The 24410-nt window shown below is 37.6% G+C and overlaps 1 protein-coding gene across 5 annotated transcripts; it reads right to left on the bottom strand.

Moving 5' to 3' along the window:
- Positions 1 to 206: 206 nt before the first annotated feature.
- On the bottom strand, positions 207 to 24209 carry ZFP62 (ZFP62 zinc finger protein). Of its 5 annotated transcripts, XM_081301831.1 has the most exons (4): positions 23814 to 24209; positions 11034 to 13379; positions 1829 to 1898; positions 207 to 846 (listed from the first exon to the last, which is right to left on the bottom strand). In XM_081301831.1, coding segments are annotated over exons 1-4 (2427 nt in total). In that variant the 5' UTR covers positions 23815 to 24209; the 3' UTR covers positions 207 to 836. The 5 variants fall into 5 exon arrangements, with proteins under 5 accessions (XP_081157957.1, XP_081157954.1, XP_081157955.1 ...); XM_081301828.1 differs by lacking the exons at positions 207 to 846; positions 1829 to 1898 and adding an exon at positions 22282 to 22380 and having other exon boundaries at positions 9348 to 13379; positions 23315 to 24205; XM_081301829.1 differs by lacking the exons at positions 207 to 846; positions 1829 to 1898 and adding an exon at positions 14021 to 14159 and having other exon boundaries at positions 9348 to 13379; positions 23814 to 23865.
- Between the last annotated feature and the right edge of the window lie 201 nt (positions 24210 to 24410).

Genomic DNA, 24410 nt, shown 5'->3' with positions numbered 1-24410 from the left:
AGGCACAATGGAGAGAGGTCTTAGCCAAGGGAGTAGTGAGCTCAAGGGCTTAAATGCATTGATATGAGACAGTCAACTTCAGAGAGAGTTGAAGAGCTGGGGGATGAGTAAGTTCCTGAAGATGCCCTTCAAAGCTCTACTAAATGTCAGTCAGTCCATGTATTAGTCTCTTTCCTATTGCTATAACAAAATGCTTGAGGCTGATATCTTATAAAACAAAGAGATTTATTTGGTTTATAATTTTGGTGGCTAGAAGGTCCAAATAGCATTGAGCCAATGTACTGGTGACAGGCCTCTACTGCATCAAAACATAGCAGAGAAATGGAAAGTCATGTGTAGAAGGAGCCAAGCACATGGGGGTGGGGTGGGGGTTGCTCACCTTATTACAACCTGCTCTCTTGAAAACTAAATCATTTCAGGAGACCAGCATTAACTCCTCCCAAGAGTAATCTAATTGCCTTGCACTAGTCTCTACCTCTTAAAGATTCCACCATCTCAACACCATCACTGAACTTCTAGGACATGGAATCTTTGGGGGGCACACTCAAACCATGCCCCAATCATAACAGCTTCCAGATGTGGGTAGAGGTGAGAGTGGAACTGGGTAATGGTGTCACTTTTTCCACATTAATAGTCAAAAAACTTTTTTTCTGGGGGGGAGCGGAGGGAAGATGGAGTAATAAGACCACACGAAGAAAGAAAAGTCTTCATCATAGTATTGCTGTTGTAGCATTTCTGTAGTAATATGCTTGAGTCACTGTTTTTAGAGGAAGAAGCCTCCTGATAAAGATGCTAGAAACTAGGAGCTCCATGATTTGTGCTGATCAGTAGTAATTTTAATCTAATCTGAAAAAAGAAAGTAGGTAAAAGGAATTAATAAGACTTAAACCCAAAGCCATCATTAATTATATATTAAAATATAAATCCTCTTATTAAAATAAGTTATTAGATTAAATTAAAACAACAACAACTATATGCTATTTCTAAGAGGCACATCTAAAACGTAAGGGTACACAAAGGTTGAAAGTAAAAGAATGGAAAGAGATAAGCCATGTAAGAGTAATCAAAAAGAAGACAGTGTTATTAATACTAGGAAAAAAGAGACTAAGTAAGCAAAAGGCATTATACTAGAGATAGAGCTTTGCTTCATAAAGATAAAATTGAAATTGACTAGGAAGATATAACAATTCTATTATCTGTGTGGTCTCAATAAATCTAAATTCACAGAATTCTAAGAAGAAAGTACCTCAACAATTATCTCATTAATTGATAAATAAGCAGACAAAAATTCATCAAGAGCAGAGAAGATATGACTAATCCATTACAAACTCAATCTAATGCCTTTATATAGATAACTGCACCTAGCATTTGCAAAACACATGTACTTTTCAAGTGCCCAGGAACCTTTTCACTAAGATCAAACATGCTAGGCCATAAAGCAAACCTTGACAAATTTTGATTGCAATCACATGGAGTGGTTTTTTTAAAAATATTTATTCTTTAGTTTTAGGTGGACATAATATCTTTATTTTACATTTATGTGGTGCTGAGGATGGAACCCAGTGCCTCATGCATGCTAGGCAAGCACTCTACCACTGAGCCACAACCCCAGCCCCACATGGAGTATGTTTTCCAAATACAATGAAATAACTAAAATCTAACTTAGGAAGTCCCCATATGTTTGGAACAGTAAAAATATACTTCTAAATAACTCATAGTATATCGGCTGTGCTTTCCAAGTTTTCATTTTTCTCTTTAATTATTTGTGGTTTCCTGGTTTTTCTTGTTCACTCATACCAAAGGTTTTCCCTCTTTCCAAAATACTAACCTGACTTTGCTGATCTTCTCTACTGTGTTGTTTCCTGTTTTCATGCTCTTGTCTTCATTATCTCCTTTAACTTAAAAAAAAAAAGACAAATCATTAAGTCAATTTAACAATAATGTTTGTACAAAGTTTTTAAAATTAAAATACAGGGTTCTTTTTCATTAACCTATAAATAACTTTATGTAAAATATGAGAGATTTATACAATCTGAAAAGAAACCAGATTATTAAAGTAACTTATGCATCAGTCATTTTCTAATTTTACATACAGAAAAATTATAGACAGGACAGGAAACCAATTCATAATTATTTCATTGACTGGAATATTTCCCTTAATGTTTACATTCAAGACCAAAGAAACTTTGCCTACCATCCCAGGGCCTCTTCCTTTTAGATCCTAAAGAACACTCAAAAAAAAAAAATATCCATGGTTAAGATGATCCATGGATAAGCCTGGCTCTTGGCAACACTTCTGAGTAAGCTCCAGAATATTTGGGGATTTCTAAGAAAACACGGGGGAGAAGTGAAATGTGTTCAGCATAAATGGGCAAGGCTGCCTACGCCAGAGAAGCAAGCATATATGTAGCAGCTTTCACCTCACCCAGCACTCTTCATTCCTGGACTCAAGTGGGAGACTCTTTTCCCTGACCCTTGACAGAAACAAAGCATGTTTGCTTAAAAACAACAGATTGCTTGCTTAGAAGCAAAATACCACTGAGAAACTATATTAAAATTTTTTTTCTCACATCTCTTCTCAAAGTGTATGCGCATATGGAGTGATTTTTTGGAAGGGTTTTCTTAACTTTCAGATAGGAATTGTCTTCTATTGTCTGAATGTCTAGATGTCCTTGGACAGGAGCCATTATACAGCCAGACTTACTGATTCATCCTTATAACAAATAATTCTCACTGCAGGCATTCTTCTTAGGGTTCTAATAATACTAACTTTTTAACCTCATTATAACAGTTTGTTTCCATTATCTTGACAAAAGATGGTTGAGGACATACAAGCATAGAAAGAAAAGTTTGTGTGCATGAATGAATATGTAACAACAAATCCTACCATTCTTTACAACTATAATGCACCAATTACACAAACAGATATAGAAATACACAGATAGATATAGGAGCTGGGTGCAGTGGTGCTCACCTGTAATGCTAACAACTCAGGAGACTAAGGCAGGAAGATCATAAGTTCAAAGCCAGCCTCGGCAATTTAGTGAGGCTTTAAACAAACTTGTCTCAAAAGAAAAATTAAAAAGGGCTGGGATGTGGCTCAGTGGTTAAGTGCTTGGTTGACTTTCTTCATGGATTTAATACTAACTGCTACCTGGGCAAAACCAATACTATTCGTGGCCTGGGAACTGTGAGGTATAAATGGGAACAGTGTCTCAGTGAGAAGATAAATTGAATTAAAAATGTTGAATTAAAAATGTTCTATTTTCTTCAACATGTCTCTGGACTAAGTCCCTGAGTTGAGGCAAGTAGAGCCATGGAGAGTCCTCTCAGGAACTTCCCTGGGGGCAGCTGTCTCCAAATTCTTAACGTCCTTATGCAGACTTCAGGTCTCCATTTTCTAGCCTCAGCTAACTCATCCTCAGGTGTTCCCCAGATGTTTTTTAATCCCATGAGGAAAAGTTTCCTTGCATCATACAGCTAGTATTTAGTACCATTTTACCACTCAGAAGCCCCACATATGAACTACATAAAATTACATTTTAGGTTTTCATCTTAGACAAATTCACTAATAGCAATTGAGATGAGTGGGGGCTGGGGTTGTGGCTCAGCAGTACAGCGTTCGCCTAGCTCGTGCAAGGCCCTGGGTTTGATCCTCAGCACCACATAAAAATTAAAAAATAAATAAATAAAAGTATTGTGACCAAGTACAACAAAAAAAATTTTTTTTAAAAAGAAATCGAGATGAGTGCTTCTGTGCAAGGCTCTTCAATATTCACTGTTTATTCAGGTTTTGCCTTCATGATTTCTTTTTTCTTCTTCCCTCATCCTCTTCTTAACTCTCCTGTAAGAGGACTAAACACATTCCATACTCCTTCTCATACTCCCCATATCCACAAGATGTAAGCCGTTTAGTACATTTTGGTAAGTTATGTTTTTCTAGGTATTTTCTCATTTTATCTAAAATTTCTAATTTATTGGCATAAATTATGGTTTTAATGTGATAGCATTTTGTAACATCAAACTTAAGACATTCTCCTAGATTTATATGCCCAAAAAATGCTATCTTGAAACTTTTGTAACAGGAAAAGTTCTCAAAGGGAATGTTTTTCCAATTATGCAGAATGAGAGGGTTTTTTTGTTTGTTTGTTTTAAATATTTTTAGTTGTTAATGGACCTTTCTTTTATTTATTTGTATGTGGTGCTGAGAATCGAACCCAGTGCCTCATGCATGCTAGGCAAGCACTTTACCACTGAGCCACAAACCCAGCCCCAGAATGAGAGTTTTTAAGAAACACAAGCAACAGTGCACACTATGGTTTTGGTGAGCATTGGTGAGGTATAGGTATTGTAATTTTACAAAAATGAGCTATTTCTTTGTGATTTGGCTCATCATAGACGGTTACATCCTGTTCTCAGAATTGTTGACTCAAGGAATTTAGAGGAAGTGAGGTATTCTCTTAGTTTCAGGGAGCAAGGGAATCAGTGTATGTTCAGAGAAGGAAATTTTACCCTGCTGTATATTTCCCCCTACTTTTTATTCCTGACTTTGGTTATTTGTGCTTTCTCTTTTTTTCTTGATCAGTCTCATGAGAGTTATGTCAATTTTGTAGTCTTCCTAAAGAAACATACATATGGATTTGTTAATCCTATTTTTTCTATTTTGTTAATTTCTGCTTTTTATTACTTTTTAACATTTTTGGGGGGCATTTGTTTTAACCTTTTGAATGGTGCTTAGGTGATTACCAAGTTTTTGATTTTCTAAAAATATTTTTAAGCTATAAATTTCTAAGCACTGCTTAAGCATCTTCCCACTGTTTGGGTATGTGGCATTTTTATTATCATTCAGTTAAAATATTTTTTATCTATGAACCATGATTTATTCATGTATTTGTCCATTTCTGAATATAATGGGAATGTCCTAGTTATCTTTCTTATTAATTTCTCATTTAAATGCATGACAGAATTACCCTGATTTCCATCCTTTTAAATTGTTGAGATTTACCTTATGTCTCAGCACATAGTCAATTTCTGAAAATGTTTCATGTGTGTTTGAAAGAGCATATGTATTCTTGATACAATAGTACATGTATATCCATTAGATTGCTTGTGAATCATATTTTTAAATGATTTTAAACCATATCTTTACTCATTTTTAGTCTGCTTGCACTGTTAATTACTGAGAGAGGTGTCAAAAATCTTTCAACTGCTTTGAGTTTTGTGAATGTTTCCCCACTTTTGAGCCATATCGTTCGATAAGTACTAACTTAAAACTGCTATATCTTTCTAATATTTCCCCTGAATTTTTTTCTTGAAGCAATGGCTCTCTTTATCTCTAGGAATGGTTTGTGCCATAGTTTCTATTTCAGCTAATGTTAGTCGAGATATGGCAGTTTTCTATTGACTACTATTTGCTTTATATACTTTCTTTCTATCCTTTTACTTTCAAACAGTCCTTATATTTGAGTCTCCTCTAAACAGCACAGAGTGGGGTCTTGTATTTTTGTCCTGATGAAGTACATTGGATATAAATACTGATATTTTTGGCTTAAATATTTACCATCTGTTTTTTCTTTGTCCTATAAATTGTTACTTTTCTTTCATTTGCGATTTTCATTTAAAAAAAAACTCTTATTCTATCCACTAGTATCAAAATTAGACTTTCTACTTTATGATTCCCTAGATTTTATAATTACAAGATTACTCAAAAACTTTATATTTCTAGACCACCTCAATCCTTTATTTTTCTTGATTTGTTATTGTCTGGTGTTTTAAGTCTACTTTAACAACTCTAGATTATAATTATTTTATGTAAAACTTTCATTTACATTTGCCCACATTTCCTACTCTTTGCTCTTCCTTAATTTTTACATCTCATAACTCTTTGTGGTATTGCCTTTCTTCTGTAAGTTCTTTAGAATTTCCTTTAGTGAGGGCCTTGAAGGGATCAATAAAATAAATCTTTTCTCAAATGAAATTTTTAAAAAAAATTGTGCTTATTTTGTCCTCATTCTTGATTTTTTTCCATTTTTTCCACATTCTAGGTTGAGTTATTTTCTATCTTTATACTACAATTAATTCCACTCTTGGCTTTTATTGCTGAGGAAACTAACAGTTGTTTCTTTGATAGTAATTTTCGTTTTGTCTTTTGCCAAGACCTTTTTCCTCCTTAACCCATTAAGTCCCAAGCTTTCAATGCTACATAGAATGATGGGACATATGAAATAATTTTCTACAGTAACACTATGATATCTGTAGGTGTGGTTTTCATAAATTTACCTTGCTTTGTGTTCTTTGGGGTTTGAAATCAGTAGGCATATTTTTCATCGACTGTAAAAAATTCTCAGCCCAATGTCTTTCCCTTTTCTTGTGTCAAGACTATGACTAAATACATATTAAAAACTTCTCAATGAAGCCTCCCCATCTCCTGTATTATCCTATTTCCATGCTGCATCCTGGACATCTTTACATATCTTTCAATTAATTCCCTTTTCTGCATGTCCCACTCTGTTGCCAAATACATCTTTAAATATTTTAAGCACAGATGTTCTCATAAATATACCTGATAATTCAGTATGGGAAGTCTATGTGGGTCTGTTCCTTTCTTTTGGTTTTCATTTATGTTGCCATTTTTCTATGTGCATATCTTTTGACTGTTTGGTGAAATAAATTAAAATGATTTATAAGCCCTGAGGTTAGAATTGAAGAAATCCTTTTTGTGTGTGTGTGTTTACCAGGTGTCAGGTTGTTTTACCTGGATCTGAGTAAAGGTCTAGATCTGTGATCACAACTCATCAGGAATGCTTCCCCTTTCTCTTCTACTGGTTTGCTCAGTAACAAGGCAATTGTCTTCACACTTGGGGGAGTGGGGTCATATCTGATTCATCTTATCTTGAAAGGGTAGCATTTTGGGAACCCAGATCAACTGCAGAAAGATCACCTAGTAAGATTCATCATTTTGGGTGGGCCTGGCCTTGAACTTCTGATCTAGCATCAATTGAACAGCATCAGCAGTCTAGAACAAAAGCTGTATTGGTGTTCACCTCTTTAATTATAGGACCCCATTTTTAAAACCAGTCTTTTTAGCCTCCATGCTTTGAGAGGGAGGGGCAGTGCTATGGTCTAAATGTGTCCATTTGTTTCAAATTCGTTTGTTGAAACCTAATTGCCAATTCTGTGATAGTGTTAGGAACTGGCACCTTTGGGAGGTGATTAAGTCATAAGGGTACACCATTTATGAACTGAATTAGTGCCCTTTATTAAAGGAGGCCTCATGAAAAAGGAAAAGAAAAGCAAGGGGATCTCATGAATAACAAAGAGAAATCAGAAAATAGGGATCAGGGGGTGAAGGGAGAGGAATGCTGAGGAGTGATATTGGCCAAATTGTATTGTTATATTTTGTGCATGTACATATATGTATGTAACAAATTCTATCTTGTTACATGTGAGGATGCAGGAAGAAGTTCCCATCTACAAACCAGGAAATGGACTCTGACCAGGCACATAACCCAGACTTGCTAGCCTTCAGAGCTGAAAAATATATATGACTCAGTTTGTGGTCTTTTGCTACGGCAACCTAAATGGACCAAGAGGGCAAATTACCTACCTTTTAAAGATACCCAAACTGATCCAAATAAAAGCCTATCTTTAAAAGAAAGTAATGCCCCACCTTTTTTCCCTTTACAAAGTTTTTCATTCATTTTTATAGTGTATTTTTGTCATTTTAATGCTCACCTATGACATTTTCCCATGTACATTTGACTCTGAAATCTAGAGTTAAACATCATCTTGATCTCCCCCTTCCATATAATATAATCACGTTAGGCTTTTATGAATATCTTATTTACCTACTAAAAAAAGTGTTTGATTTAATTATAAGTTGGCAAATTTCGCTCTCCATGCCCTTGCATATTATATTGTTCTCTGTTCTTAAGTGGGTAGGGGTGGTTCCTCACAACCATAAATTACTGCACTGGCTTGAGTAGGTTTAGCCTAACTAATTGGATCTGCTCTTTGATGTCCACCTGGGGCAGCTGAAGACCAAGAGACCCCAGATATACTCAGTATCTGTATAAGCTCAATTTATCTGGCCCTAGAACTATTTAAGGCCTGGGTCAAGAGGCCAGGAGCCCATTTTCCAAGCATCTAAATAGATGGGGGCTGAAGTAGGTGCATGCCTCATGTTCAGTGCACTGGAGTGCTTAGGATTCACATCTGAAAGGTGGCCAACCTCTAGTTTATTACTTAACCTGCCTCCCTGAAATTAGGCAGTGTACTAGGTCCGGTTGGAATCCAATGAATTGGAACTGTGTGTGAGCAGGAGGTGGTCAAATAACAGGCATCCTGACTGCCCTGGCCATGGGGCACATGGAAACTTCAGGTAACAGAATTGTCTTAAAGAAGTCAGAGCTGGTTTCATCTTCAACAAATAAAAGGCCAATCTGTATCACAGCAACTACTGGGAATGGATACTCTAAGGCCTCCTTTTCTCCACTCACCAAACACCAACCCTGCCAGATGCCTAAACACATGTGCTGCTGCCTTTATTTAGGCTTTTCTCCTCCTCCCCATAAAAAGAAAGAAAAACCAACTCAATGTCTTTCATGCCTCCCTCTTTGTTGGCTGTGCTCACTTTCCTCTGAATACCTACAAAGGTTAGCTTAGTTCAGACATTCAATAGAAAGGTATTGTGATCTTTTTCTCTTATTTATATCTATCTCCCAGGTACTCCTGCTTCTATCCTCTGCATATTTGGTGCTTAGACAGTGGATTGTGCCTAGTAAATTCTTAACAAGTATTTGCTGAGCAAATTAATTCAAGTCTATATTGGATAGAGTCAGGTTTGCTAGTGTCATATGTAGAAAAGGACATACATCAAGTGTGGTCATGACATTTCAAAGTGGAACTGAGTGGTAGAAATACTTCATCTCCTCCTTTCTTTATATCATCCATCAAAACCTACAGGTATTAGAAGACAGTACTCTCTAGTGCTCCTAGAAAGCAGCATGGAAACTATCTGGCTGCAGTGACAGGAATCCTAATGAGATAGGAAACAATCTGGCTGGAGATTGTTTTCTTATAAACACAGATTCTGAAGCCACAGACCAGACTTAGAATTTAGCCTCTATTGATAAGCCCCACCCACAGTCTTTTTGGGCAAGTTAGTTAACTCAGAAGAGTTTACTTTTACCATGAGTTACCTAGCTAACAATATTTTATATTAAATTCTACCTGTTCCTAACAAACTGTTTCTGTGGGGTGATTTCTCACATGGCCTGCCTACTCCCACAAGTTATGATCTGGCCCCAAGATAAGAATCACATTGCTTACCTGTGGTCCCCTCAAAATCTATCTGTGCTTCTTCTAGTGGAGGCACCATCAGGTAAAATCTAAGTTACCAGGTTGTAGGATGAGTGTCCTGATGTTCTCTCTGGTTTAGATTTGGTATAACTTATTCCACAAAAATATAACACACAAATGGCTCTGTATATTTTTCTATTTAAAGTAAGTCACAGCCTGTTTACATTTGAGGAATTTCTTTATTGGAGTTCAATCTTACCTCACCACAATTACCTGGTCTTTATGGCAGAGCAGAATGAGCCTTGAACAAAGTATTCATAACATTTTACGACAGACAATATACACATGTAGTGCATGAAATCTTTACAACACATTCCAAAACAAACATTTGACAAGATTTAGAAACATGAATTTCCTCTCTCGATTACTAGTAGCTACTTAGTTTTTTAGCTACCACAATAAAATGCTCTCCTTCCCAACATTCCTATTCACAGGAATCCCTGAATTGATTCTTTCTGAAGGTGCAAATTCATGTTGAAGATTCACGTTCCATTAGTTATTGAAGATGGCAAAATACTCTCCATTGTAGGACCTTTTATGGTAGAATATGTGAATACCAGGTTTTCACTCATCACACAGTCATCATTTATTGAGGGGGTTCATTTGAAACTTTAATTTTCACCCATTCAACTCTTGAATTACAATAGTACATTTCACTCAATTTGCATTTTTATAATACTCTCCTACTCCTGTTAGATTTATAAGTCTATGCTTTTTACTTTACTACAAGGAAATCCAAATTTTTCTCATCCTATCCCCCAAACCATTCAATTACATTGTTAATAATCCATGATTACTAATAAATAAATTTATATTCCCTGAAGCCTATCTCTCCCTGAATTTGCCCTTTGGAGGCTCTTCTTGGATTTTTTTTTCCCACGGACCAATACAATCTTATTGGGATGCAAAGCTATGCCTGAATTTCCTACATTTCTATTCACAAAATTTACCCAAATATGAACTTTCTAATGGTGACTTTGTGATTTCTAATTGAAGTTCTTTCTTCATATACATTTTTATGTCCAGAAATTTCTGCTCACTTTGAGGATTTAAAAATATCCCATTGTTTTTGATAGGTTTTATTCCCATAATGGACTATTTTACACTCCAAAAGGGCTCAGCTACTTTAACACTGGAGCCTTCTTTGCTGATTATGATTGAAAATCACATAGTAATTTAGATCTTAATCATCTAAAATGGTTTCACTTATACTATGAAATTTGTAAGCCATGAATAAGGGCCTCAGAAATTCTTACATTCATAAGGTTTTTCTTCTATTTGAGTTCTTTGAGACTTAGTAAGCTCTGTCTCCCACAGAGGCATCCTCATCCTGGTCCCATCCAGAACATTCCCACCCATGTAGATTATCTTCTGGGATGTGCTACTATAACTTTCCACATTTATCACATTTAGAGATTCCTCTCCAGTATGAATTCTTTTATGCTTGGTGAGATTTGATCTGATATTAAATGCCTTCCCACACTCATTACATCGATATGGCTTCTTTCCAGTATGAATCCTTTTGTGTTGGTCAAGGACTGATCTATAATTAAAGGATTTCCCACATTCACAATTATAGGGCTGCTTCCCCTGGTGGACACTTTTATGGTTGATTAGACTCGAGTGTGAGATATATGCCTTTCCACATTGATCACATTCATAGGGTTTCTCACCTGTGTGGATCCTTCTATGCACCGTGAGGCCTGAGCTGTTCCTGAATGCCTTCCCACACCTATCACATACATAGGGTTTTTCCCCTGTGTGGATCCTCTTATGTTGAGAAAGGAGTGAGCTGTAACTGAAAGATTTCCCACACTCGACACATTTGAAGGGTTTCTCTCCAAGATGGACTCTTTTATGGCTTATAAGTGTTCTGCTAGAGAAAAAAGCTTTTCCGCATTCATCACATGTATAGGGGGTCTTACCAGGATGGGTACTTTTATGGTTAATAAGGCTTGAGTGTGAGATGTAGGCTTTTCCACACACATCACATTCATAGGGTTTCTCCCCAGTATGTATTCTTTTATGAACTTTAAGGCTTGAGTTGTTTCTGAAGACCTTTTCACATCTGTCACATTCATAGGGTTTCTCTCTAGTGTGGACTCTTTTGTGTTGAGAAAGGAGTGAGGTGTAGTTAAAAGATTTCTCGCATACATCACATTTATAGGGCTTCTCCCCAAGATGAATTTTTTTGTGGTTTATGAGAGTTCGGTATGTGATGAAAGCTTTCTCACACTCATCACACTTAAAGGGCTTTTCCCCAGGATGTACACTTTTATGATTTATAAGGCTTGAAAGTGAGATGTAGGCTTTCCCACATTCTTCACATTTGTAAGGTCTCTCCCCAGTGTGGATTCGTTTATGTACTTTAAGGCCTGAATTGTTTCTGAAGGCTTTGCCACACTCATCACACCCAAAGGGCTTCTCCCTTGTATGAATCCTTTTATGCTGTTCAAGTGCAGAGCTATAGTTGAAGGATTTCTCACAATAGGTACATTTATAAGGTTTCTCCCCTAGATGAATTCCTTTGTGATTTTTAAGGCTAGAGCGTGAGATATAAGCTTTCCCACACACATCACACTTATATGGTTTTTCTCCAGTATGAAGTCGCCTGTGGACCTTGAGGCCTGAATTGTTTCTGAAAGTTTTCCCACACACATCACATACATAAGGTCTCTCTCCAGTATGAATAGTCTTATGTTGAAGAAGAAGTGAGTTATAACTAAAGGACTTGCCACACTCCTTACATTCATGAGCTTTTTTTCCTGGGTGAATGCTTTTATGAACTGCAAGGCCAGAGCTATAGCTGAATGCTTTGCCACAGACATCACACTTGTAAGGTTTCTCTCCTGTGTGGATCCTTTTATGAACTATAAGGCCTGAGCTGTTCCTGAAGGCCTTTCCACATTCATCACATTCATAAGGTTTCTCTCCAGTGTGGATGACTTTATGTTGAATAAGGAGAGAGCTATAATTAAAAGATTTCTCACACTCATCACATTTGTAGGGTTTATCTCCAAAGTGAATACTTTTATGATTTAGGAGTGTTCTGCAAGTAATGAAGGCCTTTCCACACTCATCACATTCATAAGGTTTCTCACCTGTATGGATTCTTTTGTGGACCCTCAGGCCAGAGCTATTACTGAAGGTCTTTCCACAGATGTCACATTCATAGGGCTTCTCCCCTGTGTGGATCCTTTTGTGGACTCTGAGACCAGAACTATTCCTGAAGGCCTTCCCACACTCACCACATTCATAGGGCTTCTCCCCAGTATGAATCCTTTTATGCTGGTCCAAAACAGAGCTATAATTGAAGGACTTCCCACATTCATCACACTTACAGTTCTTCTCCCCAGAATGGGTACTTTTATGGTTTATAAGGCTGGAATAGGACATGTAGGCTTTCCCACATTCATCACACTTGTACGGTTTCTCCCCAGTATGGATCCGTTTATGGACTCGAAGGCTGGAGCTGCTCCGGAAAGTTCCTCCACAGTCATCACACTCATAGCGTTTTTCCCCTGTGTGCATAATTTTATGTTGAACAAGGCGGGAATTATATTTGAAGGACTTCCCACACTCATCACATTTATGTGATTTCTTAAGAGCAATGGTATTCTGCTGTAGGCTGGCATGAGAGTTTCCATTAATGCTCTCAACACATTTACCTTGTTCACTGCTTTTCTGTTCTATAGGGACAGTCTGATGTGTAACATGCTTTGAGCTCAGATGTAAGCTTTTCTCAGATGCCTCATCTCGTTCTGTTTTTATATTTGTCGTGTTCTTGGTTTTGTCAATCTTCTCCCTGATGCCACTTTTGTCTTCCTTCATTCTTTTCCACTCAGGCTTTTCCAATTGATTCCCTATTTTGCTATCCCAATCATGAGTTTTATCAATAGATTCCTGCATATGATCCTTGTGAAGAACTTCCATTTTTGGCCACTTAGATTCTGCATTTCCAACATTTTCATATTTTTCAGTTGATTCCTCATCCTCAGTGCCCGTCTTCAAATGTGACACTAAACCAAGAAAATGAAAATGATACCTGTTCACTTTGTTTAGAAAAAAATGGAAGAATAACATTAAAATTCACTCATTCACTTGATAAATATTTATTGACTGCATGCACCATAGATACCATTTTAAATACTGGAGATGTAACTGTAGTCATGACAAAATTTCTGTTAAAACCAGAGCCCTGAATTTCAGATCAAAGAGCTTTCCAATTCTTGCATAACAGTTTAGCATGGCAGCAAGTTGAAATGATGCACAGAATAATAGATAACACTGATCAATTTTTGAACAATGTAACCTAGTCATGGAACAATGAACAGAAGGTAGGAAAAAAATCTCTGAAGAACAGGAGACAGAAAGATTATTAAGATAAAAGTTAGGTTAGTCATAATTTTGGGGGGGCGTGGGGAGGGTGGTACTGGGTACTTTACCACTAAGCTATATCTCCAGTCCTTTTTAAAAAAATTTTTTAAATTGTATTTTATTTTAAAACAAGGTCTTGCCTCAAATTTGCAATCCTCCTGTCTCAGTCTCCTAAGTCACTGCAATTACAGGCATGTGACACTGTGCCTTGCATAACTTTTATTTTTAATTATGAAAGTTACACATAATCAGCAGAGGACAGGCAAACTAAAGAAATCAGTACCTGTGTAGAGGTATCAAGGAGGTGGTTGTGGTTATGAAATCATGAGGATGATCACTGCAGAGATTAGAAAGAAAACAACCTGCAGCTGCCTGAAGTTGGTTTGGCCTTCCGGACTTTCCCTCCAAGGAAAACACTGGCCCTGGAAAGTGATTAGGGAAGAACTCTACATGAAAGAACATGTTCCGGCCATAAAGCTTTTATTCCTACTTATAAACAGGCTAACTATTGGGCAAATCAAAGATTAGATGCAAAACCATGAACCAATGAGCAAAGAAAATACAGTTGGCTCACCATATCTGCAGATTCTGCATCTGCAAATTCAGCCAATAATGAATTAAAACTACACAGAAAAACAAAATTTCATCCACATGGAATATGTACAGACTTTTTTCTTGCCATTATTCCCTAAAAAATACAGAATGAGAAAGATTTATATAACATTTACAGTGTTATAGGTATCATAAATAATCAAAGGATGACTTAAAGTACACAGGAGGATGTGTGTTGGTTATATGCAAACACTATACCATTTTATATAAAGACTTGAACATCTACAGCAGATTTTGGTGTCTGTGTGTATGTGGGGGTGTCCTGGAACCAATTCCTTTTGGTAACCAAAGAATTAATGGAATACTTCCTAAGTTCAAATACCCAGCTGTATGCCCCTGAGAAAGTTATTTAATCTCCTTATACAGCAGTTTGCTCCTGTGTAAAATGAAAGCAATGGAGTTGTTGTAAATATTAAATGATAATATGTGTAAAAGCACAGAGAATTGTGCCTGTTCTTTGGTGAGTGCTATATGTTATAATTATTTGTTGGACTATTAAAATGAAGTCGAGTTATTTCAAGTCGAGTTATTGGATTGAGGTTTAAACCTGAGTGATAAAGCACATGACTCAGAAAAGGTAAAATTCCAAAAACAGATTCTAAGATCTTTATTCCCTTGAAGTCATACTACATATCATTTGTTCTCCATTCGTACCTACCTACTAAAATACTAAGTCCTGAGAAGAAAAGATACTATTCTAATTATTCTAAGCTAGTTACTCCTAAACCTTAGACAATGAGACATTTGCGATTAGACTTAATTAATTTTGTATTTTCTCCTCTTATCCTGAAGGCATATCAGATTCTTGGATAATTACTTTGAAATTTGGATAATCGTACTATGAAAACTCTATAAGTAAATGTTAGGAGGAAACAGGATCAATAAAAGGAAGGTAAAATATATATTTTAGAGTACATATGAATAAAGAATTACAGTCAAGCTGGGCAGTAGCACATCTGTAATCCCTACTCAGGAGGATGAGGAGAGAAGATTGCAAATTTGAGGCCAGCCTCAGTAACACAGCAAAACCCCGTTTAAAAGAAAGAAAAAGTAAAAGAAACAGTCATGATCTAACTTATGGATAGAAAAGACTCCAAATTAAAATTTACAAAATAGGGAGGCTAGGGTTGTGGCTCAGGGGTACAGCACTTGCCTAGCATGTGTGAGGCACTGGGCTCAATTCTCAGTACTACATATAAAATAAACGAATAAAATAAAGGTCCATCAACATCTAAATTTTTTTTTTTTTAATTTTACAAAACAGGAGAAGCAGTTAGGAACTCAGGAGATCACTAGGAAGACAATCATTCAGTAGACATTAAATCAAAAGGTGTTTCAGCTGAGAGAATATCACAAAATGACTATTATGTAATTAAATATTATGTAATATTAAATACTAAGTAAGAATCAACTGAGGTCACTGAGGAATGGTGGCATGGCTTACTTCCCCTTCCTTTTATTACTTTGGATAAAGTGGTCCATGTCACTTAAAGTGTGAGGGCTACTATTTGGGCATAATTCCAGAACCATTAGCTGCAATACATCTGTGCTCAGAATGCTGTTCCCATACATATCAGGTCCCTGGTCCACTCATTTCCTTTTCAACTTTGGCCCTTCCACTTATACTCTCCAGGACAGAAAAATGTTTATGCTTCTATAGTAATAAAGCCAAATTTCTCCTTTAAAAAAATACAAAAGAAAAAACCCACAAAAAATTGTTAAGGGTAAAAAAGAACAAAAAGGCTAAGGGGGTACAAGTCATACTAGATATTAAAATATACTATAAAGCTTCTATAATTAAAATAGTGTGGTACTGGTACATAAATAGAAGAAAGTTCAGAAACTTCCCCAACTACACATAGAAATCAATGGTAAAGATGGTATCTCAAATTACTAGGTAAAATCCATCTTTTATGTTTTAACAACTACAAAGCCATCTGGAAAAAGATATTAGATCCATTCTTCATAACATACATAGGAATAAACTCCAAATGGAACATAGCTCTAAATAAAAAAGCTATACAAAACATGAGTGAATGCCTCTATAACCTGGGTATAGAGAAAGCTTTCTATAAAGATGCAAAATAAAGACTGAATTTAACCACATAATAATAAGATTTTATGGTAATAATACTATAAGCAAAATTGAGAAATAAAAGACAAAATAGAAGAAAATATTTGCAACATAACATACATAAGGGCCAATATCCTAATATACAAAGAATTTTCAAAAAGTGAAAGAAAATAAGACTAAAATTCCTACCGAAAAACAGGCAAAAGATATGAACAGATTATTCACAAAAAGAAATACTAAACATGAAAAGATATTCAACTTCACTAATGAAAGAAACATAAGAACTATAGTAAAATACCATTTTCCACCTGTTACATTGGCAAATATTCAAAATGCAATAAAATACTCTATTGAGGTTGTGAAGAAAAAGTATTCTCATACATTGCTAGGAATACAAATAGATACAACTCCTGTGGGTAGAAAAATCTGCCGATATCCAACAAAACTGCATACACATTTCCCCTTTAATTCCAAAACTCCAGTTCTAGGAATTTATACTAAAAGAACACTTCCAATAAAACAAAAGTATAGCACAAAGTTTTTCATTATAATATTTTGTTGTTGTTGTTGTTGTTGTTTTTAGTTTTTGGTTTATTTTGTCATTTTTTCTTTTTCATTATAACATTTTTATGACTGCAAAATCTGGAAAACTACGTAAATGTTTGAGTATAGATGATTATGCTATGGCACATATGCAAAATGCAGTACTAAAAAATAATGAGGAATATCCTATTGACATGCAGCAATTTCCAGGATACACAGTATTATAAAGTAAAAGTGAAATAGAGTATATATGCTAAAGTTTGTGTAAGAAATAAAGGAAAGTAAAGATACCAGAAAATTGTCATTACTTAAAAGGGTGGAGTGGGAGAAGACAGCAGAAGGGACAGGGGAGAAATATACTCTATAGCATCTATATAGCTTTTACTCATGAAAGTATAATAATGTTCTGCATATTCAAAGAATGATATTAAATCCCTAATGATGAGAAAGAGGGAAACTGCAAAAACAAAAAGCAAACAGAAACAAATGAACTCATTTGTGTTTCACATGAATATCAAAACCACAGGGAGGAAACAAATACAAAGAACTAGTTCATGTAACTTAGGAACATAATATTTGACTATATACATTCAGGAAGATAGGATAGGAGTGGTTTGGTGCACAGAAGGATATCTATAAATTACCCTTAAATGATTGAAAAAAATATTGTATCTATGAAACAGCAAGACAATAAAATGAAGTAAATGATAACTTGGGGTGAATTTGAGTAAAGGGTACCGTTTTTGTATTATGCTTTGTCTTGAAATTTTTCTGTATGTTTGAAATAATTTTCAAATAAAATGTCAAAAAGTAAATTAATAAAAAAAAATTCTCCTCTTTGTACTACTTTCACCACTCTGTTTCCTACTAGTGTCTTGATAGAGTGGTCTTTGTGTCCCATCTCCCCTCTAGCCCCATGGAATTAACCTGATTTCTTCTATTCAGACAATGCTGAATTAGCTTTTTCTAGGTCAGGTGCTTGCTCCCCAGACTGCTGTCCCTTGGATGCTGCTGGCTTCCTTGTTCCATCTTGAATCTTCTCAATTTACTCTATATACTTAGATACTAACCCCTAGACAAAACTCCTACCACTCCTATAAGCTGTCTCTTAGATATTCATCTCTGTCCCAGATCCTTCTCTTCAATTACAGACCTGATTACAATTATCTTTAATTACAGCCCAAATTATCCACCCCCGCTCCTCCCTTTGCCTAAACCAGAAGGGGGGGGGGGCTCTTATTTTCCTAATCTACTCCAAAACAGCCCATAAAACCAGCTGATTCCATTGCTTAAATAGTTCTCAAGCTCCCACCTCTGCCTCCATCTCCATTTTTGCTGCTAAGACCTTAGTTTAAACCCTTCTAAATTCTCGTCTGAGCTGCTACTATAGTCTCTTTGCCTTCATTCTTATGCCTGTCCACTTCTTCTTCCAATAGCTTTTAAGAATTCTATACAATGCATACCTGATCACTCCCTGCTATGGTTTGCATGTCCCCGCCAAAACTCATGTTGAAATTAAATTGCCACCATTGCAACAGCATTAAGAAATGGGTCTTCCCTACCCCTCCCCTCCTTTCATTTTCTTCCTCCTTCTTTACCTCCCTCTGTCTTTCTTGGTACTGGAGATTGAACCCAGGGGCACTTTACCACTGAGTTATATCCCCAGACTTTTTATTTTGAGACAGGGTCTCCCTAAATTGCTTAGGGCCTCATGAAATTGACAAGGCTGGTCTTAAACTTGCAATCCTCTGCCTCAGGCCTCCTGAATCCCTGGGATTATAAGCATGTGCCACCACTCCTGGTGCATCTTTTTCTTTATTATTTTGAAAAATTATTTATTTATAGTATTGGGAATGAACACAGGGTACTCTAACACAGGGTACACCACTGGCTTTTAAATTTTGAGATGGGTGTTGCTAAACTGCTCAGGCTGACTTGGGACTTGTGAACCTCCTGTGTCAGCCTGGACCCTTCCCAGTAGCTGGAATGATAAATGTGTGTCAAACAGTCTGGCTCTCATTTGTTGTTGTTATTTGATTGTTTTTTGAGATGGTGTCTTGCTATGTTGCCCAGGCTAGCCTTCAACTCCTGGGCTCAAGGGATTCTCCTCCCTCAGTTTCCTGAGTAGCTGGGATTATAAAAGCACACCACAGAAGCCTGACTGAAGTGGGACTTTTAAGAGGTGATAAAGTCATGATGGCTCTGCATCTGTTATGAATGGATTAATGCTATTATCTTGGGATTGTGTTATTTATAAAAAGGCAAGCTTAAGCCTGGCACAGTGGTGAATGCTGCTCAGGAGGCTGAAGCAGGAGGATAACAAGTTGCCAGCCTGGGCAACTCTGTAAGTCCCCGACTCAAAATAAAAACAAAAAGGGGGCCAGGTATATAGTTCAGTGGTAGAGTGCCCTGGGTTCAATATTCATTTAAAAAAAAAAAAGTGAAAGGGCAAGTTCAGCTCCATTCTGCCCCTCTCTCTTTGCTGTTCTGCCATGTTATTTCTTCCACCATGAGGTCACAGCATAAAGACCTTCACCAGATGCCAGTGCCTTGATCTTATCTTGATCTTGGATGTCTTAGCCTCCAGAACTGTGAGAAATAAATTTCTCTTCATTATAAATTACCCAATCTGTGACATTTTGTTAGAGTAACAAAAAACAAAGTAACACATTTCCCAGGCCAGTCTTCTGCATCCAACCACTTAAAACTGATTCTTTGAACATAAAATAGACCACGCCACTCGCCACTCTCATCACCTCATTGCCACTACATGCACTGATTCTAAGTCTGCCCTTTCTCTGAACTTTTTAACAGATTCTTAGCTCCTTTCATGTCCTTCGGGATTATCTGGTTGGCTGCTGACTGGCCTAGTCTGCATGTAATCACAAATACTTAACTATATATCTCTCTATGCTAGTCATAAGCCAGGGATCTCCTGGTTCAGGTTCTGTTTAATCATCTCTGTTTGGATAGGTGCACAATGTCTATCACTTGGTGTAGTTCACTCCTCTTATTGAGTAAAATGAAAATAGATCAACATATTCACTGAAAACAGCTCAAAATTCAAATTAATCACTATCATAACTAAGAAAATGTGAAACAAAAATGCAGAACACCAAGATAGCACTGGAGTAAGTGCTGCTAAAAACTAAAGGCCTTAAAGAGAATGTAACAAAATATTAATTTATGCTCATAAGCAATACTGAAAATGCATTCTAGTTATCTCTGAGGCTGAATGCTGCACAAGAAACTTAGATTATGATCCATACCTTGCTTTCTTTACCCTGGTCTTGAGCTATTCCTAGGAATAAAGAGAGATAAGACAAGGTCTAGCCATCAAGGTCCCTGCAGACGAGAAAGAATGCCTCACTGGAAAACAATCAATGAGATAAAAATGACAGAGACAAAGAGTCCAGATAGGAAATGGGTGGGGGTGGGGGGTACAGGAAGGAAAGACTGCCTAGAAGAACTAGAAAGAGGGTGGGAAGAAAAGAGTAAGTAAGAGGGAAGAGCAAGTGTAAAACAACTGATGTTCACCACCCACTAGATATCTGGAACACAGGACAGTTGGCAAAGATGGACAGGTGGGCAAAAATAAGGGCTGTACTAGGGTCGGACTCATACTAAGGAGTAGACTTGTCTCAAGAGTTTTAAACAAAGGAAAAGCAAATGTATGTAAGGATTTTGAAAGATCATTTATTTTACTAAATCAGAGGTTAGTGATCATTTTCAGTAAAGGACCAAAGAGCAAATATTTTAAGCTTTGTGGGCCATATAGGATGGTGCTTATTGTTTTTTTTAATATCCTTTAAAATGTAAAAATCAGTCAGGTACAATGGTTTATGTCTATAATTCCAACAACTCAGGAGGCTGAGGCAAGATAATAAATTTGAGACCAGCCTCAGCAACTTTAGCTAGACTCTTAACAACTTAGTGAGACCTTATCTCAAAATAAATAAAGGGAACTGAGGATGTAGCTCAGTGGAATAGCAAAGCACCCTTGGGTTTAGTCTCCAGTACCCTCCCCAAAGGGAAAACTCATTCTTAACTTATAGTCCATACCCACAGATTACAGGCCCAGTAGTTTCCCAACCTACTGCCTATTTGATAATATAAAGGAACCAGAGTTACTTTAGGATGGTGTGATAATGGTATTGTAGCTGTCAGAGGTCCCTATTTAAAAAAAATATGCCAACTGAAATATGCATGGGTAAAATGGCATGGCGTCTAAAATTTACTTTTAAAATACTTCAACAAATTTTAAAAAAGCAAAAATGAGACAAATGTAGCAGAATCCTGAAAAGAAAGATCACTCATACTAATTGCAGTGGGAGCATGGATTAAGAGGGAAGAGAATCAAGACCTGGAGTTCTAGCAGGTTATTAAAATCAGGAAGACTAATGTGGGGCTGTCATATGTCCCCTATGACACAAGAAAGGAATTACTCCAAAATCACAACTCTTCCACAGAGAGGGCCAGAAAAGTCCGAATTTCTTAGAAGTTCTCATAGCTGGATGGGAAACCCCTCTCTAACCAGTTTTCAACAGGGATCATGACCCTGAATATCTGGTTAAATTAGTCAAAGTCAGTCACAGAATGCTCTCCATTCTTTACAAAACTATGTATCACTTACAACCTGTGGGCATTTCTGCCAGTACCAACAAATAGTTTGTGATCTACTACCATTACCAACAAAAGTACATGCTGATGGTAAGAACGTGAACTCAATTTTTGTCTCTCAACCAGAGTCAGGAGCCACTCCTTAAGAGCCTAGACAACTCACATGAGCATAACTGTGACTCACTCTGGGGGCTGAAAATTCTTTCCTATAACAGACTGCAACAAGAAACAGGTACAACATATCAATCACTACTCTGAATTTCCAAGGGGCAACAATATTTCACAAAGCAATCTACTATCTCAAGTGTCATACTGGGATTCTGTCCCTTAAGTTCTTGGATTATATTTGACTTGGAGATAACTGGAGAAAGAAAAAAGAAAATGAGAGAGAATGTACCATAAAATGGTTACTAACAAAGAAGAAAGAGAACCTAGAATGAGGAAACAGACAAATGAAAGCTGGGACTAAGGAGTGAGCAAAGAAGGAAAGAAAAGTGATATGCAAAGGATAACAGAGAAAATGGTTTGTGCTGTCTAGTTATTTTTGCATTTAGTTTGTGAATATCTGAATTGTAAATGGTTAACATGACTTGTTTCTATTGCTTTTAAGCACCAGTAAGGATTAAAGGTGATTTTTTTCTAAAGGTGAAAAAAAAAAAAAAAAAGAAGAAGAAGAAGAAGGAACAGACTCATACCTGGTAATGGAGAATAGATTTCCAATTGGCCCAGGAAACAAGGTAAAGGAGATTTTGAAAAGCAAGTTGAGAGATTCCCTGAAGCTAAAGGGGCAGGGACTGGCTTGAAGAAAGTCATGGATAGAATTAGTGTCTATTAGGTCAGTGAAAAACATGTCTCCAGAGGGAAAAACTACTTCATTTTTATATAGTTTTATTTGTTCTCTAAACACTCTACACAGTAATTATGATACTGCTTTGACATTTTAACAGTCTGCCAATAACTGGCTGAGTTAATGTAAAACAAACATTCCTTAAAAACCTTAATCTAATATAATGGCATTCAGTACTATTGTTAGGGGTAACAAAAAATTGGAAATAACCCAAATTTCCCTGAATGGAACTAAAGCAAATTATGAACGTTCAAAACATCTAAACAACGACCAATCCAAAACCACGGCTCTGTAAAACAAAAACTGTTTTCTAATATGCAGGGATCTGTAAAGCAGATTAAGTGGAAGAAGCAAAGGGCATCAGAATGTACTGTATCATCTTTGAAAAAAGGGAGAACTAACTACATTTATATCTGCCAGTTTTTAAATAAATTTTGGGACATACACTCAAACTAAAAGTGGTCACCAAGGAAGTGAGGGTTGATAAACAGCTAAGCAGATTGGGGGAAATCTTTTCACCAACTTTTTAAGTTTTTATTATTGAAACCATATGAATATATTATATATTCAAAAATTCATTAAAAAAAAAAAAGTTGGGCTGGTGACCTAGTCTAAACGTCTTAGAACAACACAACCAGCCCTGGACTACTCTCAACCCACGTTTGTCTTTTATATTCCCACAACCTGGCTTCCTCCAGGCTTTCCCGCAGCCTAGAAGCCTCTGCCACCTTCTTTCTCCCTACACTAGTCACTCCTCAAATTTGAAGGCCCGTGGCAAGTCGTCTTCCCCAAGCATACCCTTGCCGGGGGCCACAAAGCGCTTTCTGGGGGCTCCATCCACACCTGCAGCAGGAGTCTCTCAACACCACTCACTCACTCACCAAAAAGAAGGAGTAGGCAGGTCGAATCAGAACACCCCTAAGGATCCTTCTGGCGCTAGAATTTCCTCCTAAGTCCCAGGGCCAAACTTAACTGTAACCGCGGCACCACAGGGTAGTTATTTTAAAGCGCTTATTTTCAGGATTGTCTACCCTCCCCGTCCAAGACAGCAATGAACAGTTAAGGAACACGGGGGGCGGGACACGGTCCTTCCCTGGAAGTCGGGGCAGCCCTAACAAGACCCTGGCCTGCTCAGATGACAGGAGTTGGAGTCCCGTCAGTTTCAGAGGCGGGCCCTACACCCTTTGGCAGGCCTGAGATTTTCTTTCCTTCCCCTTTTCTCCCCAGGAACCCGCCTCTTGAGACGTGTGTGGGGAGGGCATGCTTTCTCCCAGGTCCCGCCCGAGACCCAGGGGGCAGCCTGGACCGGGCCAAGAAGGGAAGGGCGTGGCAGGCAAGGGCCAGGGGGGCGGGAGCGCAGGCGGCCCGGGACTCACGTACTGGCTGTGGCGGCGCCGCGGGAGCCCGGCCGCCAGCGGGACAAAAGCTCAGACGGCCCGACCGGAAAGACCTGCGCCAACCCCAGGGCACTTCCTATGACTCTCTGGGAAGCTGGAGGACTGACTCGATGGTATGCCCTCTTTTGGACACGTGACCGGGGATCCTTTTGGCCCGCTTAGGCTTGGAGAGTGGGAAGATCCTCCAACTCCTATTTATTTAGTACCGGTGTTGTGGTCCGCACGTGGGGCGCGGCCTAGAAATTACAGGCGGAGTTTCCTGTTTTCGTGGACTTTACGTTCCGGGATAGAATGGGGCGCGCGGTAGGAGGGGAGCACAAGTAATAAGCATGTGGATTGGTAGGATAAATACCTAACTTCCTACCGATGTACTGGAACACATAGTTATCGAATGAAGCCAGGAGAACGACCTGGGGAGTGGGGGGCATCCAGATGGGGTCGGAGGAGAACCTGGGGCTGGGGTTCCTGTAAGCTGTTTCCAGAACCTAGTGGGGCACGGACCTAGCTGGCCGAGAGTGCAAATCCATTGTTTGGGTTGAGAACCCCCAAAGAACCCCACTCTGGGCCTGCTGGAGTGAGG

This window comes from Spermophilus citellus, assembly GCF_964194105.1.
Source record: "Spermophilus citellus genome assembly, chromosome: 1".
NCBI lineage: Eukaryota > Metazoa > Chordata > Mammalia > Rodentia > Sciuridae > Spermophilus > Spermophilus citellus.
The sequence above is the reverse complement of the archived record's forward strand: the minus strand, read 5'-3'. Positions and strand labels throughout refer to the sequence as shown.

Bases quoted from the DNA above. Each gene is read 5' to 3' on its own strand.
- ZFP62 (XM_081301828.1), bottom strand. From the start codon at position 13,293: ATGGAAGTTCTTCACAAGGATCATATGCAGGAATCTATTGATAAAACT.